The sequence below is a fragment of the Erythrolamprus reginae genome, chromosome 5, assembly GCF_031021105.1.
Source record: "Erythrolamprus reginae isolate rEryReg1 chromosome 5, rEryReg1.hap1, whole genome shotgun sequence".
Lineage (NCBI taxonomy): Eukaryota > Metazoa > Chordata > Lepidosauria > Squamata > Dipsadidae > Erythrolamprus > Erythrolamprus reginae.
The window spans coordinates 65931816-65956054 of record NC_091954.1 but is presented as its reverse complement, the minus strand read 5'-3'; the positions used below and the strand labels follow the sequence as shown (position 1 = coordinate 65956054).

The 24239-nt window shown below is 42.6% G+C and overlaps 1 protein-coding gene across 3 annotated transcripts; it reads left to right on the top strand.

Annotated features, from left to right (window-relative positions):
• The first annotated feature begins 29 nt into the window (after window positions 1–29).
• POLL (DNA polymerase lambda) lies at window positions 30–23058 on the top strand. Of its 3 annotated transcripts, none has more exons than XM_070752874.1 (9): window positions 30–61; window positions 4536–4665; window positions 4952–5246; window positions 7686–7827; window positions 9665–9973; window positions 10945–11118; window positions 11720–11848; window positions 19597–19765; window positions 20603–23058. In XM_070752874.1, exons 2-9 carry the CDS (start codon window positions 4557–4559, stop codon window positions 20965–20967), a joined length of 1692 nt encoding a protein of 563 aa, XP_070608975.1. In that variant the 5' UTR covers window positions 30–61; window positions 4536–4556; the 3' UTR covers window positions 20968–23058. The 3 variants fall into 3 exon arrangements, with proteins under 3 accessions (XP_070608975.1, XP_070608976.1, XP_070608977.1); XM_070752875.1 differs by having other exon boundaries at window positions 58–95; XM_070752876.1 differs by lacking the exon at window positions 30–61 and adding an exon at window positions 231–308.
• Window positions 23059–24239: the final 1181 nt, after the last annotated feature.

Below are 24239 nucleotides of genomic sequence, written 5' to 3'. Positions count from 1 at the left end.
GAAAGAAACGCCCCGCGCGCGTCACAGCGATACCGTCGGTAAGGGAACGTTGCCCTCCTCGGTATGGTTCTCCTCGGCTTCTCTTTGGACGTTGCGTAAGGGCTCCCCTTCCCTTCTCCAGACAGAGGGGCAACGTAGGTAGATGGGTGGGTGTGAGGCAGCGAGGCGAGGCGGGGCGCCCCTCAGTCGCCTTGGAAGAACGGCAGTGGGCTATATTCCCTAGCCAGCAAAGCAAGAATGCAGCCAGCCAAGTAAAACTGGCTAGGGAATTCTGGGAGTTGGAGTCCTCCGGGCTTAAAGTTGCCAAGGTTGGAGACCCCTGGGTTAGAGAAGCGCCGCGGGATTTTGACCATGGTGTCTCTACTCCCTCCGGGTCGGGATCCCACAATCTGCGTTGATTTCAAAGGCTATAGTCCTTCACTGGCATGTCTTGTAAACCAAAGTTTATGGGAAGTGCATCTGAGTAACGCTAAATTGCGGGAGGCTCTCCTGGGTGTATGCGGGAGAGATTTCCTTGCAGACGCTTTTATTTGAAATCAGATTAACCGAAGTGCTGATACCATTGGCTTCAGCTCCTGATACAATTGTCCATTTAATTTTAATAAAAGGTTGTGCCATTTGGTTTAAAATGAAACAATATCATAATATTCAAAAGTAACAATATTGATATTGTTGTTACTATTTTTAGCTGCTATACTTTATTGGAGGTTTTGTATTTGAGGCTTTGATCACAGTTGGATAGAGCAGTGTTTCCCAACCTTGGCAACTTGAAGATATTTGGACTTCAACTCCCAGAAGTCTGGAAGTTGAAGTCCAAATATCTTCAAGTTGCCAAGGTTGGGAAACACTGGGATAGAGATTGCAAAAGTGCTACAAATTAAGATTCTCCGGTATTTCCCAACTCTTTAATCTCTAATAGCATGGCTGTTCATTATCCTTTTAATCAGGGGTCCCCAAACTTTTTACACAGGGGGCCAGTTCACTGTCCCTCGGACTGTTGGAGGGCCGGACTATAAAAAAAAACTATGAACAAATCCCTATGCACACTGCACATACCTTATTTTAACGTAAAAAACCAAAATGGGAACGTACTATTTAGAGGGGGGGGGGAAAGAAGTCTGAAATTCATATATGTTTATGTTTTGTTTTTAATTTTCTTTTGTTAACATCTGATTGGTTATACAAGGTTTTCTTGGTTTATAGAAAAATATATAAAAATATTTATAGAAAAATATATAAAGAAAGAAGAAAGCACTTTGGCATAATGGTTAAGTTAGAAATATAATTGGTGTTGTACTTTTTGAAGGAATATTAAGGAGGGAATTTAATTAAAAGAAAAGTATGTACCTGGATCACAACATTAGAAAAAAAACTTTTGCAACTTTTTTGATGATTGATATTAGTTACTGACAAAATACTGCATTTTATTCAGGGAAAATTAGATGGTACATTGTATTGTTTGAATGTATGTTGAGAGAATTTTTTAAAAAAATTTACACCGCCCCCCAAAAAAAGTCCTTCCTTCCTCCACCCCTCAATTCATTTCATTCTTCCTTCCTTCCTTGTTCCCTCCATTTCTTCTTCTTTCCCTCCCTCCCTCCTTCCCTCCTTTCCACTTCTCTCTTCCCTCTCCCTTTTCCCCCTTCTTTCTCATTTGTTTTGTTTCCCTCTCCCTCGTTCTTTCCCTCCATCATTTTCTCATTTTTCTCTTTTTCTCTCTCACATTCCCTCCCCCTCTCACTTGTTTTCTCTCCCTCTCTCTCATGCTTTCCTTCTCTCTCCTTTTCTTCTCTCTTCCTTCCTCTCTTCTTTTTTTTTCTGCCCTGCAACGCGCCGCGAGCCAGTCGGCTGCAAGCAGAAGCTCCAAGACAGTGGCACCGACGTCGGGTCGCAGTACATTGCTGGCGCTGCGCTTGGGTACAGGGCTGGCACTGGCCCGCTGGCTGGGCCGGGACGGAGGTGCCAGCCCCATGCCCAGCGCAGCGCCAGCAATGTAGGGCGTCCTGCAACACATCAAGCCGCCGGCGCCGGTGCCTTGCAGCCAACCGCCCCACTGCTGCCTTACAGCTACTGCTCAGTGCCCTCCCGCTCGACCCACATTTGGCAGCGCCACCTTCGCGGCTTGCCCTGCTGCCCCACGCCCGCCAGAGCTGCCCAGTGCAGCCGAAGCCCAGGGCGGAATAGGCGGCGGTGGCTGCTTCAGGCCCGCCCCCAAGCTAAGCTTCCTTTGGCTTCCTTCGATGCAAAGCTGCAAAGCTCACCTGCCGCCTCGAAGGAAGCCAAAGGAAGCTCAGCTCAACGAGGACCGGGTGTTGGTCCCTTGAAGCTGCCGCCGCCGCCACCCACCAAGGAGATCCCTTTGCCCGAACGGAGGCAGCGGCGGCGAGCTCAAGGAACCAAGAGCCGGTCTTTCTTGGCGCTGAATTGTTGCAGCTTCTGAGGCCGCCTCCGGGCGAAGGGATCTCCTCGGTGGGCGGCCTCGGTCCGAAAAGGAGCCAGTCCTTTTCGGACCGAGGCTGCCCATCGAGGAGATCCCTTCGCCCGGAGGCGGAGGCGGCCTCAGAAGCTGCAACAATTCAGCGCCGAGAAAGACCGGCTGTTGGTCCCTTGAGCCCGCCGCCGCCACCTCCGTTCAGGCGAAGGGATCTCCTTGGTGGGCGGCGGCGGCGGCAGCTTCAAGGGACCAACAGCCGGTCCGCGTTGAGCTGAGCTTCCTTTGGCTTCCTTCCTTTCTCTACCAAGGAGATCCCTCAGCCCGAACGGAGGCGGCGGCGGCGGGCTCAAGGGACCAAGAGCCGGTCTTGTTTATTGCCCCCTCCAGATGCTCTTGCAGGGCTTCCAGGCTCCCCACGGGCAGCGAAGAAGCAAAAAAGCAGCACTCTCCCGCTCTCTCTCTCCCTCTCTTTCTTGCGTTATTTCTCTCTCACACTCCCTTTCTATGTCTTCCTCTTTCTCTCTCTCTCTCTCTCTCCCTCTCCGCAGCAGACCCCCCACACGCCAAAAGTGCCCAAGCGCGCACAAACCTCACCGGTGCAAAAAAAAAAAAAAGCGGCACTGGAGGGACAAAGACGGTCTGCAGCTGAGCGTCTGGAGGAGGAGGAGGCGGAAAGCCAGGGGGCGGGGAGGAAAGCAATTGGCCAATTTCTTTCTCAGAGGAACTGTTGCTGCTCTGCCATAGGGTGCTTTCCTCCCCGCCCCCCCTGGCTTTCCTCTTCCTTGCCGCCGCCTGACGCTCGGCAGCAGAGTGGAGATGAGATTCGGGAACTTCGTATATTATAGATGGTAAAATCTTGTACGCTGCTGCGGGCCGGGTAAATGACCTCAGCGGGCCGCATCCGGCCCGTGGGCCGTAGTTTGGGGACCGCTGCTTTTAATGAAAGAGGTGGAACATTGAATCTGGGATTGAGGAACCATAGTTTATAGCCGTGATGGCAAAGCTACAGCACATGTGCCACAGATGGTACATGGAGCCGTAGTTGAGGGCACACAAGGTTTTGCCCTGTGTCAGCTCCAGTGCACATACATGCACTGCCAGCTGATTTTCGGCCTTGGGGAAGGCAGTCTTTGCCCTCCCCAGGGAGTGAGAAAAATGCCCAAAGGGAAAATCGGAAGTCCGTTTTTCAAACTTCTGGTTTGCCCGTTGGGCTGTTTTTCACACTGGATGTTCCTATTTCTGGCATGCAAGAACAAAAAGATTTGCCATTACTGGTTTATAGTGTTTGAGCACATGCTTTGGGTTCAGCAAATCTTAGATTCAGTATCTGTGGTCTTCATTTTTGCCAGGAAAACTTAGCCCAAGAATATTGATTCTACTGCACAGTGATCTGACTTATAGGTTCTGAATTCATAAAATATTTCTCAGCTTAATGCCCATATTTGTGGATCATACTGTCTTTGCTCCTCCTAATTTTAGGACTCTGTTCTAAGGCCAGCCAAAAAGTTACAATAAGAACTCTCATATATACAGTAGTGTAATACCATTCCTAAACAGGAAATCAATATACAGTTTATTACTTGCAATGTGTATATGATATACACTATGATATATATTGCAGTACATTTAAATATATTACAATTTTACCTATATGCTATCCCAAAGGAGATCTTTTAAAATCCCATTATTTTCTGTACCACCCGTATGTAGATGACATTCAACATTGATTTTCAATCCCAAACCTATTTTCTCTGCGTTTCCAGTGTCTTCCCAAATGTATCTGCTCATCTTCTCTAATCTTTAGCAAAATAACATTCACAATAGTGCTAAAAATATAAGCTGATAGTGGCAAAGAAATATTAGGAAATAGTTACTGTATATATAGTTACCAAGTACTGTACACAGATTTTGAAATGCTAATTTTACCAACACATCTAATACATCTTCAATTGTATTAGATTAGGTACAATGAAAAGGCTAATTTCTGTGACTGACTGGGATATGTACTAGAACTATTAATCTGTTCAAAAATGATAGAACAAAAGGATACCTATTGTTAAGAATTACCTGCCATTAAAATTATCTCTCATTCTCCTGTTAGGGAAGAAGATATCTATGGTCCATGGAACCTCAAGGAATTGTCAAAGCTTTCCGCAAACGAAAGAAGTTGAAGGATGAGGTACACACTGCACCTTTAAAGATTTGGAAAGAAGAAGCCAAGAATCACCAAGGTGATTTTTTTCTTTCTCACTTAGACATGTGAAGCTCTCATGGTGTGATTTACCTTGCTGTTAATTTTTGTGGTTTAATTTTATGACAAATGGTTCCTTTCAGAGAAATGACTTAATCCTTAAAAAGTTCAATCTCTACAATGCAGCAATATAATAACATGGCTATATGTTATAAAACACTAACTTCCACTATATTTCATCAAGTGATCAGATTTTCTTCACTCTGAAAAGATTTGTACCTTAACTCTATCTTATTGATCATCTTTCTTTGTGGTATTTTTACCAGGCTGGTTGGAGCCAATCACAGCTTATGTGTTGCAAGCAGGAATTGGCCAAGCCAGGGCTGAGATCTTCTCTAAGCAGATCATCCACAATGGAGGACACATCTGCAGCCATTTTTCCCCAGATGTGACACATGTAATAGTAGATGAAGACATGGATTTTGATCGGGCTTTTCGGCTCCTCAAACTTAAAAAGTTACCTCAGGGATTGCAGCTAGTGAAGGCATCATGGCTGAGTTCTTGTATTACAGCACAGCAGATCTTGGACACTACTGATTATAGACTCATCGTCCCAGAGAAGTAAGTCTCTCTCTTAAATACTTTATCCAGTTTAAATGGGGAATGTTTATGCAAAACTGATAATCCAAAATGCAATAGAAAAAAGAACTTTGTTTGATATTTTTAGTATCAACCATCGGCCAGTCTCAAATATCCTATTTTTTGATAAGGTGACTGAGAAAGTGGTGGTTTTGATCAATTGGATGCTGATTTTCTGAAGTGATTTTACTGGATATTTCATCTGGGAAATGACACTGAATCTGTTTTGGTAGATGAGCTAAGAAGAAACTACAGTTAATCCTCGACTTAACAACAGTTCGTTTAGTGACCATTCAAAGTTCCAATGGCACTTGAAAACATGAGTTATGACCGTTTTTCGCATTTACAACCATTGCAGCTTCGCCTTGGTCCCATGATAAAAATTCAGATGTCTGGCAACTGGCTAATATTTATGATGGTTGCAATATCCCAGGAGAAGGAAAATCAGTGGGAAAGCCAGATTCATTTAATACCTGCAATGATTCGTTTAATAACTGGCAAGAAAGGTTATAAAATGGGGAGGGAGAACTCTTAATGTCTCACCTAGCATTAAAAGTTTTGGGCTCAGTTGTGGTTGTAAGTCGAGAACTACCTGTATACGGGTGGAATTTCTCTTGGACCTCTCAGTAGTTTCTATAGCGTTGATCATGGATGGTATCCTTCAGATCAATGGGTTATATGGCAAGGTGGAACCTTGGGAGCGCTGTTTTGCAGTGATTCCAATTCTTCCTCTTAGAATTAGTCCAGAAGACGATGCTCAAATTCACATACAGTGTTCCATGGGATTCTGTCTTCCCCTCTGTTGCTTAACATATACATGAAAGCAGTCGGGGAGTTTAAAAAAATAAGCTGAAATATAACTGGATATTTCAGCAAGACAGCAGTCTAAAACATGCTCTTAATCAAATATGTCTTTCTTACTAAGTACATATTTGATTTGTCTGTTGATTTGTTTGAAGTGGGCTCCATATTCCACAGAGGGGGATATTATTTAATACATGTGAGGAATCTCAAACATATACCATGTGCAAGGAGATTAAGAATATTTCTGAACTAGAAGAAACTTGAACTAAAATGAGGAATGGAAGAAAATCCCCATACAAGAATAAAACCACTTACCTGCAGGAAAATATTTGGAAGCTGCAATTTTGGCCAATGGAAATGATATAAAATATTGAAAGAAAGGACACCTTTTTTTTTTCTTTGGCCATATTCACTGTTTCCTTATTTTGAATCCCCAAGTAACTGCATATAAGTAAGCATCCCCATTTTCAGAAAAAAATATGCTATTTTATGAATTCATTGGAATTTTTAAATTTGACATGAATGCCTACTTTTTTTCACTGAATTGTACCAATGTATGGTTGCAATGATGAACAATGTGACATACCGTGTTTCCCCGATAGTAAGACACCCCCGATTGTAAGACGTATCGGGGGTTTCAGGGGGGTCGGCTAATATAAGCCGTACCCCGAAAGTAAGACATATGTCTTACTTTCGGGGAAACACGGGGGTATTGCCGGGGGGTGAGCCCGATGACGTCGCTTCCAAGCTCCCCGCGCGCCCCTCGCCTTCGCCTCGCCGCGGCGCCACCGCCTCTTCCCCGGCTTGGCAAAGCGAAGGACGGCGCTGGTCCGAAGCGAGCCAAGCGGGCGGCGGCTTGCAGCGAAGGCGCTCATCCCAGCAACCGAGTCCTGCCAAGGCTCGGTTGCAAGCAGCCAGCGAGGCCGACCGGCTCCGAGGCGAGCGGCCGGAGCTGCGCCCTCCTTCGCCCGCCTCCTTTCCGGCAGGCAGGTGGGGCTGCCCAACTGCGCAGAGCGGCTCCTCCCCTCCAGACACACGCTTCCCCGACACGCGTCTGCGGCTCCACGCGTGCACGCCGCTTGGAGCCCTGAGGTTGAACTTGGAAAAGGGCTCACGAGGCTCCTGTCCCGCGGCTGCCGTTCTGGACTCTGGGGAGATGCCTTCGGGAACGCGACACTTTCAATTTTTTTCCAATGTAAGACATACCCCGAAAGTAAGACGTAGTGAGGCTTTTGGGGGGTAAAAAGAAAGTAAGACACTGTCTTACTTTCGGGGAAACACGGTAGTTGAAAGAGAGGCCAATGATATGTATAGGAGGTCAAAAAATACAGCAGAAACCTTAGAATTGGTTCTGTATAATTACAAATACCTAGCTGTGTGACTAATAGAATGTAAGTACATAAGATCATCTTTTCATTACAGTATGTGCCTGTTTAATATCCACAGCAAACAAGAGTCAGGATAGACCCTTCAGCTTTGGGGGGTAAAAAATCATGTATTTTGGAAGAATATATCTCAAATGAATTTCCTAGCCCCTTTTTATATTGTTCTTCTGCCTTTAGTTGATAAGAGAAATGCCCCAAATTCAATTATTTGTTGTTTATTAATTCTTGGCAGATATCTAGATGAGACTGGATTTTCAGTGGAACATTCACCATTGCTGAATGAGGATAAGGTCCACCCCAAAGCAGAGAACACAGTTATGGAACTGAAAGAAGAATCAAACACTGAGACCAGCTCTTTCTGTGATACTGTACAGGTAGTTTTTGATTTACGACCAGTTGCGTAATAATTTTTTGAAGGTACGAAGATTTTGGAAACAGTGCTTTAAAACCCTCCTAGCTATTGTAAAATATTGTATTATTTATTTATTTGTTCGATTTCTATGCTTTCCAATCCCGAAGGACTCAGGGCGGCTTACAACAATATAAAAAAGTACAGTTAACAATAAAAAGAAGTCAAGTATAAATGAAAACAGTAACCAATCAAAACATATTTATCATTCAATACGATTTGGCCATGAAAGATGTACAGTTCATGGCCCCCAGGCCTGCCAGCAAAGCCAGGTTCGTAGCCTTTCGGAAGGCCAGCAGGGTGGGAGCAGTACGAATATCAGGGGGGGAGTTAATTCCATAGATCTGGGGCGGCCACAGAGAAGACCCTCCCCTGCGGCCCCGCCAACCTGCATGGCATAGTCGATGGGACCCAGAGAAGGCTAAAACTGTATGATCTTATTGGTATCTGAGAGGTATATGGCAGGAGATGGGCCCATGTAGGGCTTTATAGATAATAACCAACACCTTGAATTGTGACCGGAGACTAATCAGTAGCCAGTGCAGCTCGATTGTATGCCTCCTTTGCAGTCCAACAATCCTAATCTGAGTACTGGGCAACCTATTTATACTTATGATCAGTTACCAAGTGCATGGCAATTTTATGATTACCATTTGCAATCTTCTACAGGTATATATGAGCTCTGTAGGCATGGGGCAGCAGTGTTTTTTTATTTCTACATTTTAAATTTAAAATATTTATATAAACCTAATAAAAAATGAAGTATTCCCTAGTAAACCTAGGCTCATAAAACATCTGTCTTTATTTATATTTGTTTTTCAGAAAAATATAGGACAATAGAATAAAACAATATGTTGTAAATTATTTCTGTTATTATGCAACCTTCTGTTTAAAGTATGTTGATGTACGTTCTATCTTTTTTTTATTTTGGCACTTATTTATTTATTTATGAAATTGATTTGCCACTCATCTTGTAGCCAAGACTTTGGGTGGCTTATAACATAGTTTCAGAAGGTTCTGTTTGCATTTTGTACATTTCATAAAGACCTTCATATAATATCTGGACTTCATTGAAGAAAAAGTAAAAACTACTGTTCAATATTTTCCTATTCTGAGCTGCATAGTATGGTACCCAAGATATCTCATATGGAATTGTGGTGTCTTCTTATGGCTATAGAATGTAGAGGTGGCAAATACCCTTTCCCCCACCAAATAAGACATCTCCTTATAATAAGCCCAATCAGGCTTTTGAGTGCATGGCAATAAGGCCAAGTGCTCATTTCAGGGTTCAAAAAAATATAAGAGAGGATCTTATTTTCTGGGAAACATGGGTACCTACTAAACACTGGTACCTACCTACAAAATATTCATTATTACTTTTGAAAATGCTTTGAACATAGGACACATTTACTGTGACAATCGATTGTATTTTGGTAATTCCAGATATTTTGCCATCTGTACTTCCTAATTTTTGATCACCATTACTAGGAACATAAATTGTAGATATGAAACTGCTAGTTCAATTGATATTTGCTTTGACTCTGGGTTTCTGTGATTATTTCTCATGGGTCTTAATTCTGCTCTATATTTTATTTTTATTTCTTTAATATAATTTTTATTGAAGAAATTTTAACAAGATAAAAGCAAGACAAATATTACAAAAGAAACAAAGAAATTGAAGAATGGTGCCCCATGCTTTACAATGTCTATATATCGTGGCAGAATGAGCTCATTCTGTGATTGGATAAAATGATAACTCAATTTCATTGCTCCCTCTTCTGCTTGGTCTGTGTATCTCAAAGAGGACGTTAGATGATGAAGAAATTGAAGAGGACAAAGCGCTTGTCACTCTGGAAGATCTGAAAGCGCTAAAGTCAGGCCAAGACCTGAACACTTTGTCAGAAGGCTCGTCAGTGTGCCATTCCCCTGGCAAGTGGGTTTGTGCTCAGTCTTCTGAAAGCAAGAAAATGAATCATAATCAGTGCATTACAGAGAAGCTGGAAGTGCTGGCTAAAGCCTACTCTGTCCAAGGAGACAAGTGGAGGAGTCTAGGCTACATGAAAGCTATTAATGCACTCAAGAGTTATCATAAGCCTGTCACATCTTATCAGGTAAATGAGACAAAATGTACTAAGCATGTCTGTTTTTCTGCTGTATATTTACTTTCTCCAAATCCCCTAAGACTTTTCTGTCTTAGTATTTTTTTCCTTGCAGGAAAAAATCCAATTTGTGTTCTTTTTAAAGTTGTGTAGACAGGTATCTTCAAACAGCTGTGCCCTGCATATCCCTATTATTTCATCCTGCTATTTCGAAAGTGTTTTACTAATTCTACAATATATATGCAGAATCTTTTACCAAGATTATGCTGAACTTCTGATCTTTTGAAAAGAGTGCAGAGAAAGGCTGAAACTGCCTTGAGATTCAGACAAAAGATCTGTGGGCCAAAAATAAAAGATACAGTGATACCTCGTCTTACGAACTTAATTGGTTCCGGGACGAGGTTTATAAGGTGAAAAGTTTGTAAGATGAAACAATGTTTCCCATAGGAATCAAAGGAAAAGCGATTAATGCGTGCAAGCCCAAAACTCACCCCTTTTGCCAGCCAAAGTGCCCATTTTCACACTGCTGGGATTCCCCTGAGGTTCCCCTCCATGGGAAACCCCACCTCCGGACTTCTGTGTTTTTGTGATGCTGCAGGGAAATCCCAGCAGCGCAAAAACGGGCGCTTCACTGGCAACAGAAGTCCGGAGGCGGGGCATCCCAGTGGCAGCGGCTTGGGTTTGTAAGGTGAAAATAGTTTGGAAGAAGGGGCAAAAAAATCTTAAACCCTGGGTTTGTATCTCAAAAAGTTTGTATGACGAGGGGTTTGTAAGACGAGGTATCACTGTACAAGGGAGTGTTTGTAATGCTTGTATGGTTTTCTAAATGCTAATCATAGTGTTTTTTTATAGGATGGGGGTCTGTATTAGAAAGTTGAATGTGTACTGGGCATAATGAAACACAGCATATCTAAAATACTCAGAGTAAACCAGTATTCGAGCTTTGCTTTTAACTCATTGCCGTTTCACTGTTCTCTTTTCAGGAAGCTTGTAAGATTCCCGGAATTGGAAAACTGATGGCAGAAAAGATCGTAGAAATCCTGGAGAGTGGGCACCTTCGAAAACTAGACCACATCAGTGACAGTGTCTCAGTGCTAGAACTATTTTCCAATATATGGGGAGCAGGAGTAAAGACTAGCCAGATGTGGTACCAGCAGGTAATTCTCTCTCCTCTATGTAGCAATAATTCTCTGATCATTGCCTTCTATTTGTTCACATTATGTCTTTGCTGCAAGGCATATGAGTTTATATTGGTATTGCTACTGTTTTAGTTATGATTTATTTGGGGGAGATTTTATACTGTCTGTATTGGACACATAGTGCTACCTTATAGTATGTATCACTTCCTACCTTATAGTATGTATAAATGTGTTAACTTTATTTGTATCAATCTTTTTTCCTTTATTACCAATATCAACAGTTTATATATTCATTGTCTTATCTTGCGAAAGGGTCAAATTCATACTGAATCACTGTGGTGTTTTCCAGTAGCAACACTGTGTGCTCTCTCTCTCACTCTCTCTTTGTGTGTGTGTGTGTGTGTGTGTGTGTGTGTGTGTTGAATGAAAATGTGCATGTGTTCCTGAAAAAAGAATATGTGATTTGCAGGGGGAAATCAGGACAATGTTACAAATAGTGCATCGTGTGTTGCCATGCCTATTAAACCACATCAGTGGTGGGTTCTAGGTTCTATGATATTGCTTATTAAGGATGACTGAAAACAGAATTCCTCTGAGTCTGTGACGTGTTCCCGCCCAGGGTTTTCGCACTCTGGATGACATCCGCACTAGGGCCTCTCTCACCAGCCAGCAAACTATCGGCCTTAAGTATTATGAGGACTTCTTGGATCGCATGACACGGCAAGAAGCTGCCGAAATTGAACAGACTGTGAGTACCTTGTTGAAACTACAGCAAGATGTTGACAGAAGATCATAGACTATTTTTTACCAGATTGTAATCGTAAGGCTATTCCGTCTTGTTTTATTATTATTATTATTGTTGTTGTTGTTATTATTATTATTATTATTATTACTATTATTATTATTATTATTATTATTATTATTTATTAGATTTGTATGCCGCCCTTCTCCGCAGACTCGGGGCGGCTCACAGCAACAATAGAAACAATATATTACAAATCCAATAATTAAAAAATCATTTAAAAATCTCTTATTAAAAAACAAAACAGACACACAAACATACCATGCATAACTTGTATAGGCCTGGAGGGAAAGGAATATCTCAATTCCCCCATGCCTGACGACAGAGGTGGGTTTTAAGAAGCTTGCGAAAGGCAAGGAGGGTGGGGGCAATTCTAATCTCTAGGGGGAGCTGGCTCCAGAGGGTCGGGGCTGCCACAGAGAAGGCTCTTCCCCTGGGTCCCACCAGACAACATTGTTTAGTCGACGGGACCCGGAGAAGGCCGACTCTGTGGGACCTAACCGGTTGCTGGGATTCGTGTGGCAGAAGACGGTCCCGGAGGTATTCTGGCCTGATGCCATGAAGGGCTTTATAGGTCATAAGCAACACTTTGAATTGTGACCGGAAGCTGATCAGCAACCATTGCAGACTGCGGAGTGTTGGTGTAACATGGGCATACCTAGGGAAGCCCATGATTGCTCTCGCAGCTGCATTCTGCACGATCTGAAGTTTCCTAACACTTTTCAAAGGTAGCCCCATGTAGAGAGCATTACAGTAGTCAAATCTCGAGGTTATGAGGGCACGAGTGACTGCGAGCAGTGAGTCCTGGTCCAGATAGGGCCCCAACTGGTGCACCAGGCGAACCTGGGCAAACGCCCCCCTCGCCACAGCTGAGAGATGGTTTATTGACGACGCATCTTTTTTCCACTTAGCAATTTCCAAATAAAACTCGTCAAAATATTTCCCAAAGAGATACCACATTAGAGGCACTCATATACTTAAACACTGACACCTTTTCTATGTTGATTCCACTCATCTTCCAAACTTTTTTTTTTAATTTTAATTTTTTTTATTTACAAATATACAAAACATAAAAGACAATCATAACAGTTGATAGTAGAATCTATTACACTACAATATATATATATATATATATATATATATATATATATATATATATATATATATATATATATATATATATATATTATAGCAGTGATTTTCAACCTTTTTTGAGCCACGGCACATTTTTTACATTTACGAAACCCTGGGGCACATTGAGGCGGGGGGGAATATTTGGACAAAAAAATTCTCTCTCTCTCTCTCTTCCTCCCCTTCGCTCTATTTCTCCCTCCCTCCCTCTTTCTCTCCCTTCCTTCCTCCTCTTTCTCTCTCTCTCCATCCCTTTTTCTTTCTCTTCCTTCCTTCCTCTCTTTTTTGCTCTCTTTCTCTCTCCCTCCCTACCTCCCTCTATGTCTTTCTCTCTCTCTCCTTCTCTCCCTCTCATTCTCTCTCTCTCTTGCTCTCTCTTGCTCTCTTTCTTTCTCGTGTTCTCTTTCTCTCTCTCTTACTTTCTTTCTCTCTCTCTTGTTCTCTCTCTCTCTTGCTTTCTTTCTCTCTTTCTCTCTCTCTTGCTTTCTTTCTCTCTAGCTTTCTCTCTCTCTTGCTTTCTTTCTCTCTGAGCTTCGCGGCACACCTGACCATGTCTCACGGCACACTAGTGTGCCACGGCACACTGGTTGAAAAACACTGTATTATAGCATTCAGTAAGCATATAGACTTACGAAAGGGCAAGAGAAAGAAAATATGAAGAAAGGAAGAAAAAAAGAGATAGAGAGGAAAGGAGGAGAGGAGAAAAAAAAGAGGTGAAGAAAGAGAAGAGAAGAAGAGGGTGGGCGAGTGTACAGTGAAGTTGTGTTGAGAATGTGAACTAATTTTAACTTTATTAGCTCATTACCTTAGATCAAGTTTAGTCGTATAGATAGAGAAAAGCCAGCGTTGAATTTATCCCGGTATAGAGATTTGGAACTAAAAGTGAAATTTTATCTTTATCTCTTTATCTCTTTATCCATTATCTCTTGTAGCATTTGAAATAGAAAATAGAAAAGTTTTATACTAGATTTGTGTCTAATCTAATATATACAGATCGATCCATTGTTTAATCAAATTATTCTCTCTTTTTTAACCACCTATAAAAGGGATCCCAACATTTGTTGAATGAAGATTCGGTTTCATTTCTAACTGCCATGGTTAGCCTAGTCATCTCTGCACAGTATTTAATTTTCCTTACTATAGCATCTTCTGGGGGTATATCTTCATTTTTCCACCACTGCGCGAAGGTTATTATTGCTGGCATACCTAGTTGGGTATTCCCCCCCTGCCTCCCCCCCTTTACTATTTGAAATGCTAAAACTGGGAATCACCTTGTCCTGCAAAGAGCCAAGATACCACAGCAGGTATATATGCCGTCGACCAAGGATTGAATGAAGGGACATTTCATTATGTAGAGTGTAGAGAGTAAAGAAGATGACTTTGATGAAAATATCAAGAGCTATTATCAAGGAAAAATGAGTTGATTTAAAAAAAAAATCCAAAGAAGCAAGATTACGTTTGGAAGGGACACAAGCAGGCACCTCATTGGTTCATACCGTGTTTCCCCGAAAGTAAGACAGTGTCTTACTTTCTTTTTGCCCCCAAAAGCCCCACTACGTCTTACTTTCGGGGTATGTCTTACATTGGAAAAAATTGAAAGGGTCGCGTTCCCGAAGGCATCTCCCCAGAGTCCAGAAGGGCAGCCGCGGGACAGGAGCCTCGTGAGCCCTTTTCCAAGTTCAACCTCAGGGCTCCAAGCGGCTTGCACGCGTGGAGCCACAGACGCGTGTCGGGGAAGCGTGTGTCTGGAGGGGAGGAGCCGCTCTGCGCAGTTGGGCAGCCCCACCTGCCTGCCGGAAAGGAGGCGGGCGAAGGAGGGCGCAGCTCCGGCCGCTCGCCTCGGAGCTGGTCGGCCTCGCTGGCCGCTTGCAGCCGAGCCTTTGCAGGACTCGGTTGCTGGGACGAACGCCTTCGCTGCAAGCCGCCGCCCGCTCGGCTCGCTTCGGACCAGCGCCGTCCTTCGCTTTGCCAAGCCGGGGAAGAGGCGGTGGCGCCGCAGCAAGGCGAAGGCGAGGGGCGCGCGGGGATCTTGGAAGCGACGTCATCGGGCTCCCCCCCCGGCAATACCCCCGTGTTTCCCCGAAAGTAAGACATATGTCTTACTTTCGGGGTACGGCTTATATTAGCCGACCCCCCTGAAACCCGCGATACGTCTTACAATCGGGGGTGTCTTACTATCGGGGAAACAGGATAGGAATGTACAAAGGGAAAAGATGTACAATCCAGACTTGCAAGGTTTTGTTATAGCTAACAAATTTTAGCCTGCCCGTGGAGTTGATTTCTCAGTGTCGTCTTTACGCACCACCTACGTCAGAGATCTTCAAACTTGGCAACTTTAAGATTTGTGGACTTCAACTCTCAGAATTCTCCAGCCAGCTAAGACTTGAAGTCCACAAGTCTTAAAATTGCCAGGTTTGGGGACCTCCGACCTAAGTCTTTATGACCTCATATTCTTCACAACTGGAAAGGACTCCCCCCCCCCTACTTTCAAATAGCACAGGCTGAGGAAGACTGGTTTAGTTTACTTCCTTTCATATACTGGCCATCCAAGCCATATCTTTTCATGAAACTTTTTATTTGAATGCAGTGTTCTCTCTCCATATTTCTTCAAAAGCAAGAGAGCGTGGCTCTAAATCAGTGGTCCCCAACGTTTTTTCCACAAGGGACCAGTTTCAGCAAGACAATTTTTCTATGGCCCGGTGGGGGCGGAAAGGGGTGTGGTTGGGGGCGGGATTAAGCATGGGGGTGCTGGTCCTCCCCGCCCCTCTTTCCCGCCATCGCCCTATGGCCGGCAGAACCTGCCTCCCAAGCCCTCTTGCCCAGCGGGAGCTAAGCGCTGGAGAGAGGGGGTCAGGCTGGCCCTCCTGCCTCCCCCAAGCCAAAAACGCAAAAGCGCCCCGCGGCAGAAGCCAAAAGAGGCTTGAGCCTCTCAGTCCTTCCCGCCCCTCTGTCCCGTCCATCGTCCCGTGGCCGGCAGAACCTGCCTCCCGAGGCCTCTTGCCCGGTGCGAGGCGAAGCACTGGAGGGAGGGGGTGGTGGCATGAGGGCCGGCAGCTGCTGACTCCACGGACCGGTGCAACATGCCCCGCAGCCCGGTACTGGTCCACGGCCCGGTGGTTGGGGACCCCTGCTCTAAATCACACCCAGATTTCTGCCTATCATAAATCAGTTTCCCTTTTTAGGCACGTATACAGTGTTCCCTCAATTTTCGCGGGTTCGAACTTCACGGAAAGTCTATACCACGGTTTTCCAAAAATATTAATTAAAAAATACTTCGCGGGTTTTTTCCCTATACCACGGTTTTTCCCACCCGATGACGTCATATGTCATCGCCAAACTTTCGTCCGCCTTTAATAAATATTTTTTTTTTCCCTATACCACGGTTTTTCCCACCCGATGACGTCATATGTCATCGCCAAACTTTCGTCCGCCTTTAATAAATATTTTTTTTTAATAAACTTTAATAAATAAACATGGTGAGTAATAATCTAAATGGTTGCTAAGGGAATTGGAAATGGTAATTTAGGGGTTTAAAGTGTTAAGGGATGGCTTGTAATACTGTTCATAGCCAAAAATAGAGTATTTACTTCCGCATCTCTACTTCGCGGAAATTCGACTTTCGCGGGCGGTCTCGGAACGCATCCCCCACGGAAATCGAGGGAACACTGTACTGCAAAAATCGAAGATTCCCTTTTCCCCCCAAAGTTTGGAGTTCCTTACAATTGATTGAGAAAAAAATTCAAACCTCCATCCACGTTGATTTATTTTTATTTCTATACTCCGCAAGCCTTTGTACCTGACCTAAAATCAATTAGTTTACCAAAATCAGTTCTGCTTTAATTTTCACTAAGGAAGCCTTGATAAATCCCCAATATCTTATGCCAAGTCTTCTCTAAAGAACTCTCAGATAACTGGTAGGGTGATTGACAAAAACATCTATGATTTTACTTTGTTGCTCTCTTGGTAAGGAAAGAGTGCTTTGCACTATCTAGCCAAATGTTTTTCCCTCCCTTTGTTTTATATGTTTGGGCTGGACCATGCCTCAATTTCATATATTAATGCAGTTCTTTAAATTCAGAGATCTAAGCCATTCTTTTTTTCTTTTTTTTTAAAAACCCTTTTCATTGTTCCTCCTGTACAGTGGAATTGCTATGGCAGCACTGGGCAGCATGACGCTGTCACTCAGTCACAGTGCCTGCCCCAAAAGAATGCACAGTTGCCAGGTAGGGCATCACCCCTTACATAGGATTAAAGTTCTTTGGGGAGCCTTCGCCCTTGGGAATGGGCCTTTTGTGGATTTGATGGGATTACCCTTCTCCTGCCAACCTCGGGGAAGAGACAAGAGAAAGAAGGGATTAGCTGCTGTCTGTCGAAGATCCAAGGTGCGGTATGGGGTTTGCTGCTTCCAAGAAAACTTAATTGGGGAAGCAGAGCCGGAAGATCTGCATTAGAAAAGCCATGAAGGTGATTCCAAATGTTGCAGGGCAAAGGTTAATGGGTTTATTCCTCACTAATGAAGGATGATCCCGGAGACTGACAAAGGGCACTCATCCTCTAAACTGATTTCTTCCCTCCCTCTTTCCCCCTACTCCCTATGTTCTGAACCGGTAGCTATGTCTTTGTTTGTTAAAATGGGTGATTGGCATCATAATACCGATAATCCTGTATGCCGAAATCGCCTTCAAACCATGCTTTAATAAAGACAGTATAGAAAGGAGGCTGACAGGGAACCTATCTTTGGGCATATGCCCAAGGAGTTCCAGTCCTTGATATTTAAGAGCAATTCTGAAAAAATGGGTCAGTTTCTTGTGGTTAAGATTCCATACCTGATACTGAAGTAAGAGGTGCAAGAGAATCACCCATTCTCAGACAAGGATAAATTGATGTGGGGTCTTCTGTGGTTCTATATATTTTATACAACCCACAACCCATTGGGTTTCAAAGTCCTCGTCGAAAATGATGTATGAACATCATATTCAAAGAAGAAGAACAGATTAAATCTAATGGGATTTCCCTTTATTTCCATGACATTACTGTTTATTAGAAAATATTTGGGTTATGGTGACACTTAACTTTTCAGTTTCTTTCATTTATCATTATTTATTATTATTATTATTATTATTATTATTATTATTATTATTACTTAACATGCATTCAAGCAAATGAGATGCTAGGCCATTGGATTACATATAGTCCTTGACTTACAACCATTTTTAATAGCTGCTTGAAGCTCTGAGGGTGCTAAAAATGTGACTTACTACTACTTACTACTACCATCACATGTCCTCACAGTCATGTGATTAAAATTTGGGCACTTGGCGACTGGCATGTGTTTTCATTGGCTGCTGTGTCCTGGGATCACACGATTGCCATTTATGATCTTACCAGATAGTTTCCAACAAGCAAAGTCGTTGGGGGAATCCAGGTTCCTTAAACACTTGCTTAATGACTGCAGCCAAAAAAGTTATAAAATTGGCAGTGGCTCCATTATTTCGCTTTGTGGTTGTAAGTTGAGGATTGAGGCATTCTTGGTAGTGTCTGAGCTTGGTTATTTTCTAGTGCTAGATTGCAATGCTAGGTAGCATCACTATAAGACTGATGATGTTACTTAATTTTGGTAATGAAATGTCTGGAAGAAAACAATCAAGCTCAGAGAGCACCAAGGATGCCTCATTTCTACCCTGAGCTACAAATACTCTCCTTTATAAGTTGAGAATTGCCGGTATTTCAGCTGTGGCGAGGGGGGCGTTTGCTCAGGTTCGCCTGGTGCGCCAGTTGAGACCCTATTTGGACCGGGAGTCATTGCTCACAGTCACTCATGCCCTCATCACCTCGAGGCTCGACTACTGTAACGTTCTCTACATGGGGCTACCTTTGAAAAGCGTTCGGAAACTTCAGATCGTGCAGAATGCAGCTGCGAGAGCAATTATGGGCTTCTCTAAGTATGCCCATATTACTCCAACACTCCGCAGTCTGCATTGGTTGCTGATCAGTTTCTGGTCACAATTCAAAGTGTTGGTTATGACCTATAAAGCCCTTCATGGCACCGGACCAGAATATCTTCGGGACCGCCTTCTGCCGCACGAATCCCAGCGACCGGTTAGGTCCCACAGAGTTGGCCTTCTTCGGCTCCCGTCGACTAAACAATGTCGGCTGGCGGGACCCAGGGGAAGAGCCTTCTCTGTGGGGGCTCCAACCCTCTGGAACCAGCTCCCCCCTGAGATTAGGATTGCCCCCACCCTCCTTGCCTTTCGTAAACTCCTTAAAACCCACCTCTGCCATCAGGCATGGGGGAATTGAAACATCTTCCCTTGCCCATGTTGTTCTGGTGTTTGATTAATTGTGTGATTGTTTTTTATATATATTGGGGTTGTTTTTATGAATCTCTTAACTTAAAATTGTAATTGGATTGGTGGGTATTGGATTTGTCACTATGTACTGTTTTTGCCATTGTTGTGAGCCGCCCCGAATTTGTGGAGAGGGGCGGCATATAAATCCAATAAATCTAATCTAATCTAAGTGATACTTGAGTACAGTTAATTTCTCTAATCTGTCTCTTTAAGGTTAGAGAAACAGCTCAGTCTATTATACCTGAACTAATGTGTATAGCATGTGGCTCTTTCCGGCGTGGAAAACCCACTTGTGGAGATGTGGATGTATTGGTGACTCATCCTGATGGACACTCCCACCAAGGAGTATTTAACAAACTGCTCAACAGTCTTCATAAAAGTGGTATGAGAATATCAGTTGGTTCTGTGGTGGGGGTGGGAATTAAGCTTTGTTGAGTTGATCTTGGCAATTTTTCCTAAAGCTGAATACTGTAGACCAGTAATTGCTGTTATACTGGGAAAAGCTTTTCATTTTTTTGCTTGGACTTTTGGGATTTAGGATTGGGCTATGTATTGTTTTCTAAGGTAGTTTTTTTTAACTTGTCCTTCATGTTTGGGGAGCCTGTTCCTTTTCTTTTGCTTTTAGTTAACAGCAAATCATCATGAAAAGGTAGACCAGGTCACTGTGAACAGTGATGTCTTTGTGATGTCCTGTCCTCCAGGAATATTCCTCCCAATTACAGCGTTCCCTCGCTTTTCGCAGGGGATGCGTTCCGAGACCGCCCGTGAAAGTCGAATTTCCGCGAAGTAGAGATGCGGAAGTAAATACACTATTTTTGGCTATGAACAGTATCACAAACCTTCCCTTAACACTTTAAACCCCTAAATTGCAATTTTCCATTCCCTTAGCAACCATTTAGATTATTACTCACCATGTTTATTTATTAAAGTTTATTAAAAAAATATTTATTAAAAGCAGACGAAAGTTTGGTGATGACATTTGACGTCATCGGGTGGGAAAAACCGTGGTATAGGGGAAAAACCCGCGAATTATTTTTTAATTAATATTTTTGAAAAATTGTGGTATAGACTTTTCACAAAGTTCGAACCCGCGAAAATCGAGGGAACACTGTACCATGATCTGGGAGGACCTGAGACTGATATAAATAAGAGGGTAGCTCCTAGTGTCCTTTGCAATAATATTGCAGTATTTGTCTCACGTATTGTGCTTTCCACTCAGGCTTTCTCACAGATGACCTGGTGAATCAGGAAGACAATGGAAACCAGCAAAAGTACCTCGGAGTCTGCCGACTGCCAGGCCGAGACAGGCGTCACAGGCGCCTCGACATCATTGTGGTGCCCTACGGAGAGTTTGCCTGTGCTTTGTTGTACTTCACAGGCTCAGCCCACTTCAATCGCTCCATGCGAGCCCTGGCCAGGACCAAAGGCATGAGTCTGTCGGAGCATGCCCTCTGCAGTGGTGTAGTGCGAGGATCAGATGGCCTCAAAACTGGATCTGGGATTGTCCTGTCCACACCTACTGAGAAGGATGTGTTTGCTCATCTGGGGTTGCCTTACCGGGAGCCACATGAGAGGGACTGGTAAAGGCAAGAAAAAAAGCAGCTCCAGTTAGATACAGAGACTTGCATGAAATTTTCAAACATATACTGTATACACTGTATTTTTCAGAGTATAAGACACACCTTAGTTTTTGGGGAGGAAAATAGGGAAAAGAATCTGCTTACCAGGTATTCATCTGGTTAATGTCCTTAGTCTGGTCAGTTTCAGCACATTATTTTAGGTGGTTCGGGCTTTAAAAAAAACATATTTGGAGAGAGTAACAATGAAAGAGCTTGCAAGCCGGTAAGAGCTGGGAACATTGTTAGCACCTGGTTAGGGCTGGAAAGAAAAACTTTGAGCAAGTAGAGCAGTGAAAAAAAACCCTGCAAAGACTTAGGACTTGGAAAACAATCTTCGCCGAGAATAACAATGGAAGTGCAAGCTGGTAAGACCTGGGAACATCATTAGCATCTGGTTAGGGCTGGAAAGAAACATTTGGAGCAAGTTAGAGCAATGAAAAAAACCCTGCAAAGACAGGGCTTGGAAAAAATTCTCAGCAGAGAGTAACAATGAGAGCGTGCAAGTGGTAAGAGCTGGGAGCATCGTTAGCACCTGGTTAGGGCTGGAAAGAAATTTACTTGGAGCAAGTTAGAGTAATGAAAAAAATTCTGCAAAGGCTTAGAGCTAGAAAACATTCTTTGCAGACAGTAACAATGAAAGAACCTGCAAGATAAGAGCTGAGAAAATCGTTAGTACCTAGTTAGGGTTGGGGAAAAACAGCTTTGGAAAAAAAGCTGCATTTAGCACCTGAATTTTCAGCCTCTTTTAGGGAGGAAAAAGGTTTGTCTTATATTCCGAAAAATATGGTACGTTGCTTGTTTCCTTGAGGCATATTTTCAAATCAACGGACTTGGGTTGCTTTATTATTTATTGTTTTCCCCCATTGGCTGTGAAAATCCCCAAGATTTTTAAAGTCTTTTATTAGTTTTGAAAGATTTCAGTGAGAGGAAAATACTATAAACAGATCATTCAGTTATCAATTCCAAGAATGAGAGGCTATGATTGTAAATCATTTTTGCACATTAACCAATTAATGTCTACTTAAGGCAAATAGGAAATGTACAAAATTTTACTAATTCTCAAGACATGAATTGCAGGGTTATCCTTACAGTATTTTGGTGGTCTATGGGAAAGGCCACTTTAGAAGATTACATGTACATTGTAAAGTTGCTTGGAGGACTTGGAGGGCTAATTACACTCTCAACCTAATCAACCTCATAGGGCTGGTGTAAGAAAAATAGGCTTACATAGGAGCTTAATGCACATCATCTTGAATTGTACAAAATAAAGATGGGGTGTAAAACTAAAAATTTAAAAATTGCTGGGGCTGAAGGACAGAGCTTTCTCTTTTTGTCACCAAATTTGCTTTTTTGCAGGCTGCTAGAAATCTGATAATTTTCAGACTCTTGAAAGTAGGCAGAGGGTTGCATGAAATTAGGCCAAGAATCATATATAGTCCTAGAGCTGCATTTGATCTATGGAAAGAAAAGGTGAACTCATTATTTGCACTACATAATACATTTCTTATTAATGATTGTAACTTATGTTCTGTTTTAAGGAATATATTCAAATAGTAATAATATCATTGAAACTCATTTCTGTATTTGCAGAGTACATATTAATCATAAAGACTAATGTGGTCTAGAATTTCCTTGAAGTCAAAGAGGGAGATTAAATTACCATATTTTTCAGAGTATAAAACACACTTTTTTTACCCAAAAGAGGGTGAAAACCTGTGTGCGTCTTATGCACCAAATGTAGCCCCACTCAGCCATCCCACCCTTTGGCCTCTGCCTCCCAGCAATTTACCTCCTTGCAGCAAACAGAATAAAACCTGTTAAGCTAAGCAACTGATTATCAGCTTCCTGACAATCAGCTGATTTGAGACCATTGCTGAACTGAAAGTGAAAGTAAAGTTGCTAATGAGACTGTTGAAACGATGCAAGGAGGTAAGTCAATAACTATAAATGTATGTAGAATGTTAAAATTATTAGACTTATTTTTTAAAGACTGCCTTATTATTGTTCTAGACAACTTAACAAAATGAAGAAGCTTTTTAAAATAAATGCTTGATCTGAAGAGGCCCAGTGGTATTGTATCTTCTTTTAAATAGCAGAGAATAACTATACTTCCAGAAAGCCACATCAATTTTACCAACATCTGTCCAAGGATAGTCTGAAATGTAACAGTGTCCTGTTTTAGTATTAAGATAAGGCAGCTGAGTGAAACCTTGACTTAGTCATGTTTAGAGTGGATCTATTTAAATAATTGGGAGGAGTTAACTTTAAGAAAACTTTCTTGTACTCCAATTTCTTGTACTCCAATTTCTCCAATTCTTTGCTATTTCTATGGGTCAGGCACAAACGCACAGAAATACACAGCAAACAGTGTATATCATCTGTATTGTTTGCTTTGTGCTGGAAGACAAATTTATTTCTTTATTTATTCGATTTTTTAAAAAATGCTGCCCTTCTCCTTAGACTCCGGGCAGCTTACAACATGTTAGCAAAAGCATTTTTTTAACAGAGCCAACATGTTGCTCCCACAATCCAGGTCCTCATTTTACCCACCTCGGAAGGAGTCAACTTTGAGCCGGTGATGAAATTTGAACTGTTGGCCTGCAGATCTAGCAGTCAGCTTTAGTGGCCTGGAGTACTGCACTCTACTCACTGCGCCACCTCGGCTCAAATTGCTGGGAGGCAGAGGCAGGTTTTCCTCCCCTTGTTTTCCTCCCCCAAAACTCAGGTGTATCTTATACTGCAAAAAAATATAAGTGGAAAATATTGCAACAACATAGGTTTTTACTTGTCTGCCTAGGTAAACAAGAAAAGGGGCAGAAATGTACAGGTAATCCTTTTTTAGCCATCACAATTGGGACTGGCAATTCAGTTGTTAAGCAGTCACCAACTGAAAAGACCTTATTTCAACTTTGCTTTGCTTTGTTGGTCTGATAGGATTGGTGCAAAGTTACTCTTTTATCCCTGTCCTAACTTCAAGCATTCACTGCACAAGGCAGTCACTAAATGTATTTTTCTCTGATTGTTCAACCAATAGAACAACTATCCTTTAGATTAGGTTTCCTAAATTCTCTGACAAATAGACTGATTTGTTAATTATAAGTATAAAAATTAGCAGAGTGCTGGATTCCCCCTCCCAAGAAAGGCTATCCAGACAAACATAGAACTATGATTTTTTTAAAGCTGCGTTCATTGCCTTATGGACTAAAAACTTTCTGTTTCCTTTCCCTTTTCTAATTT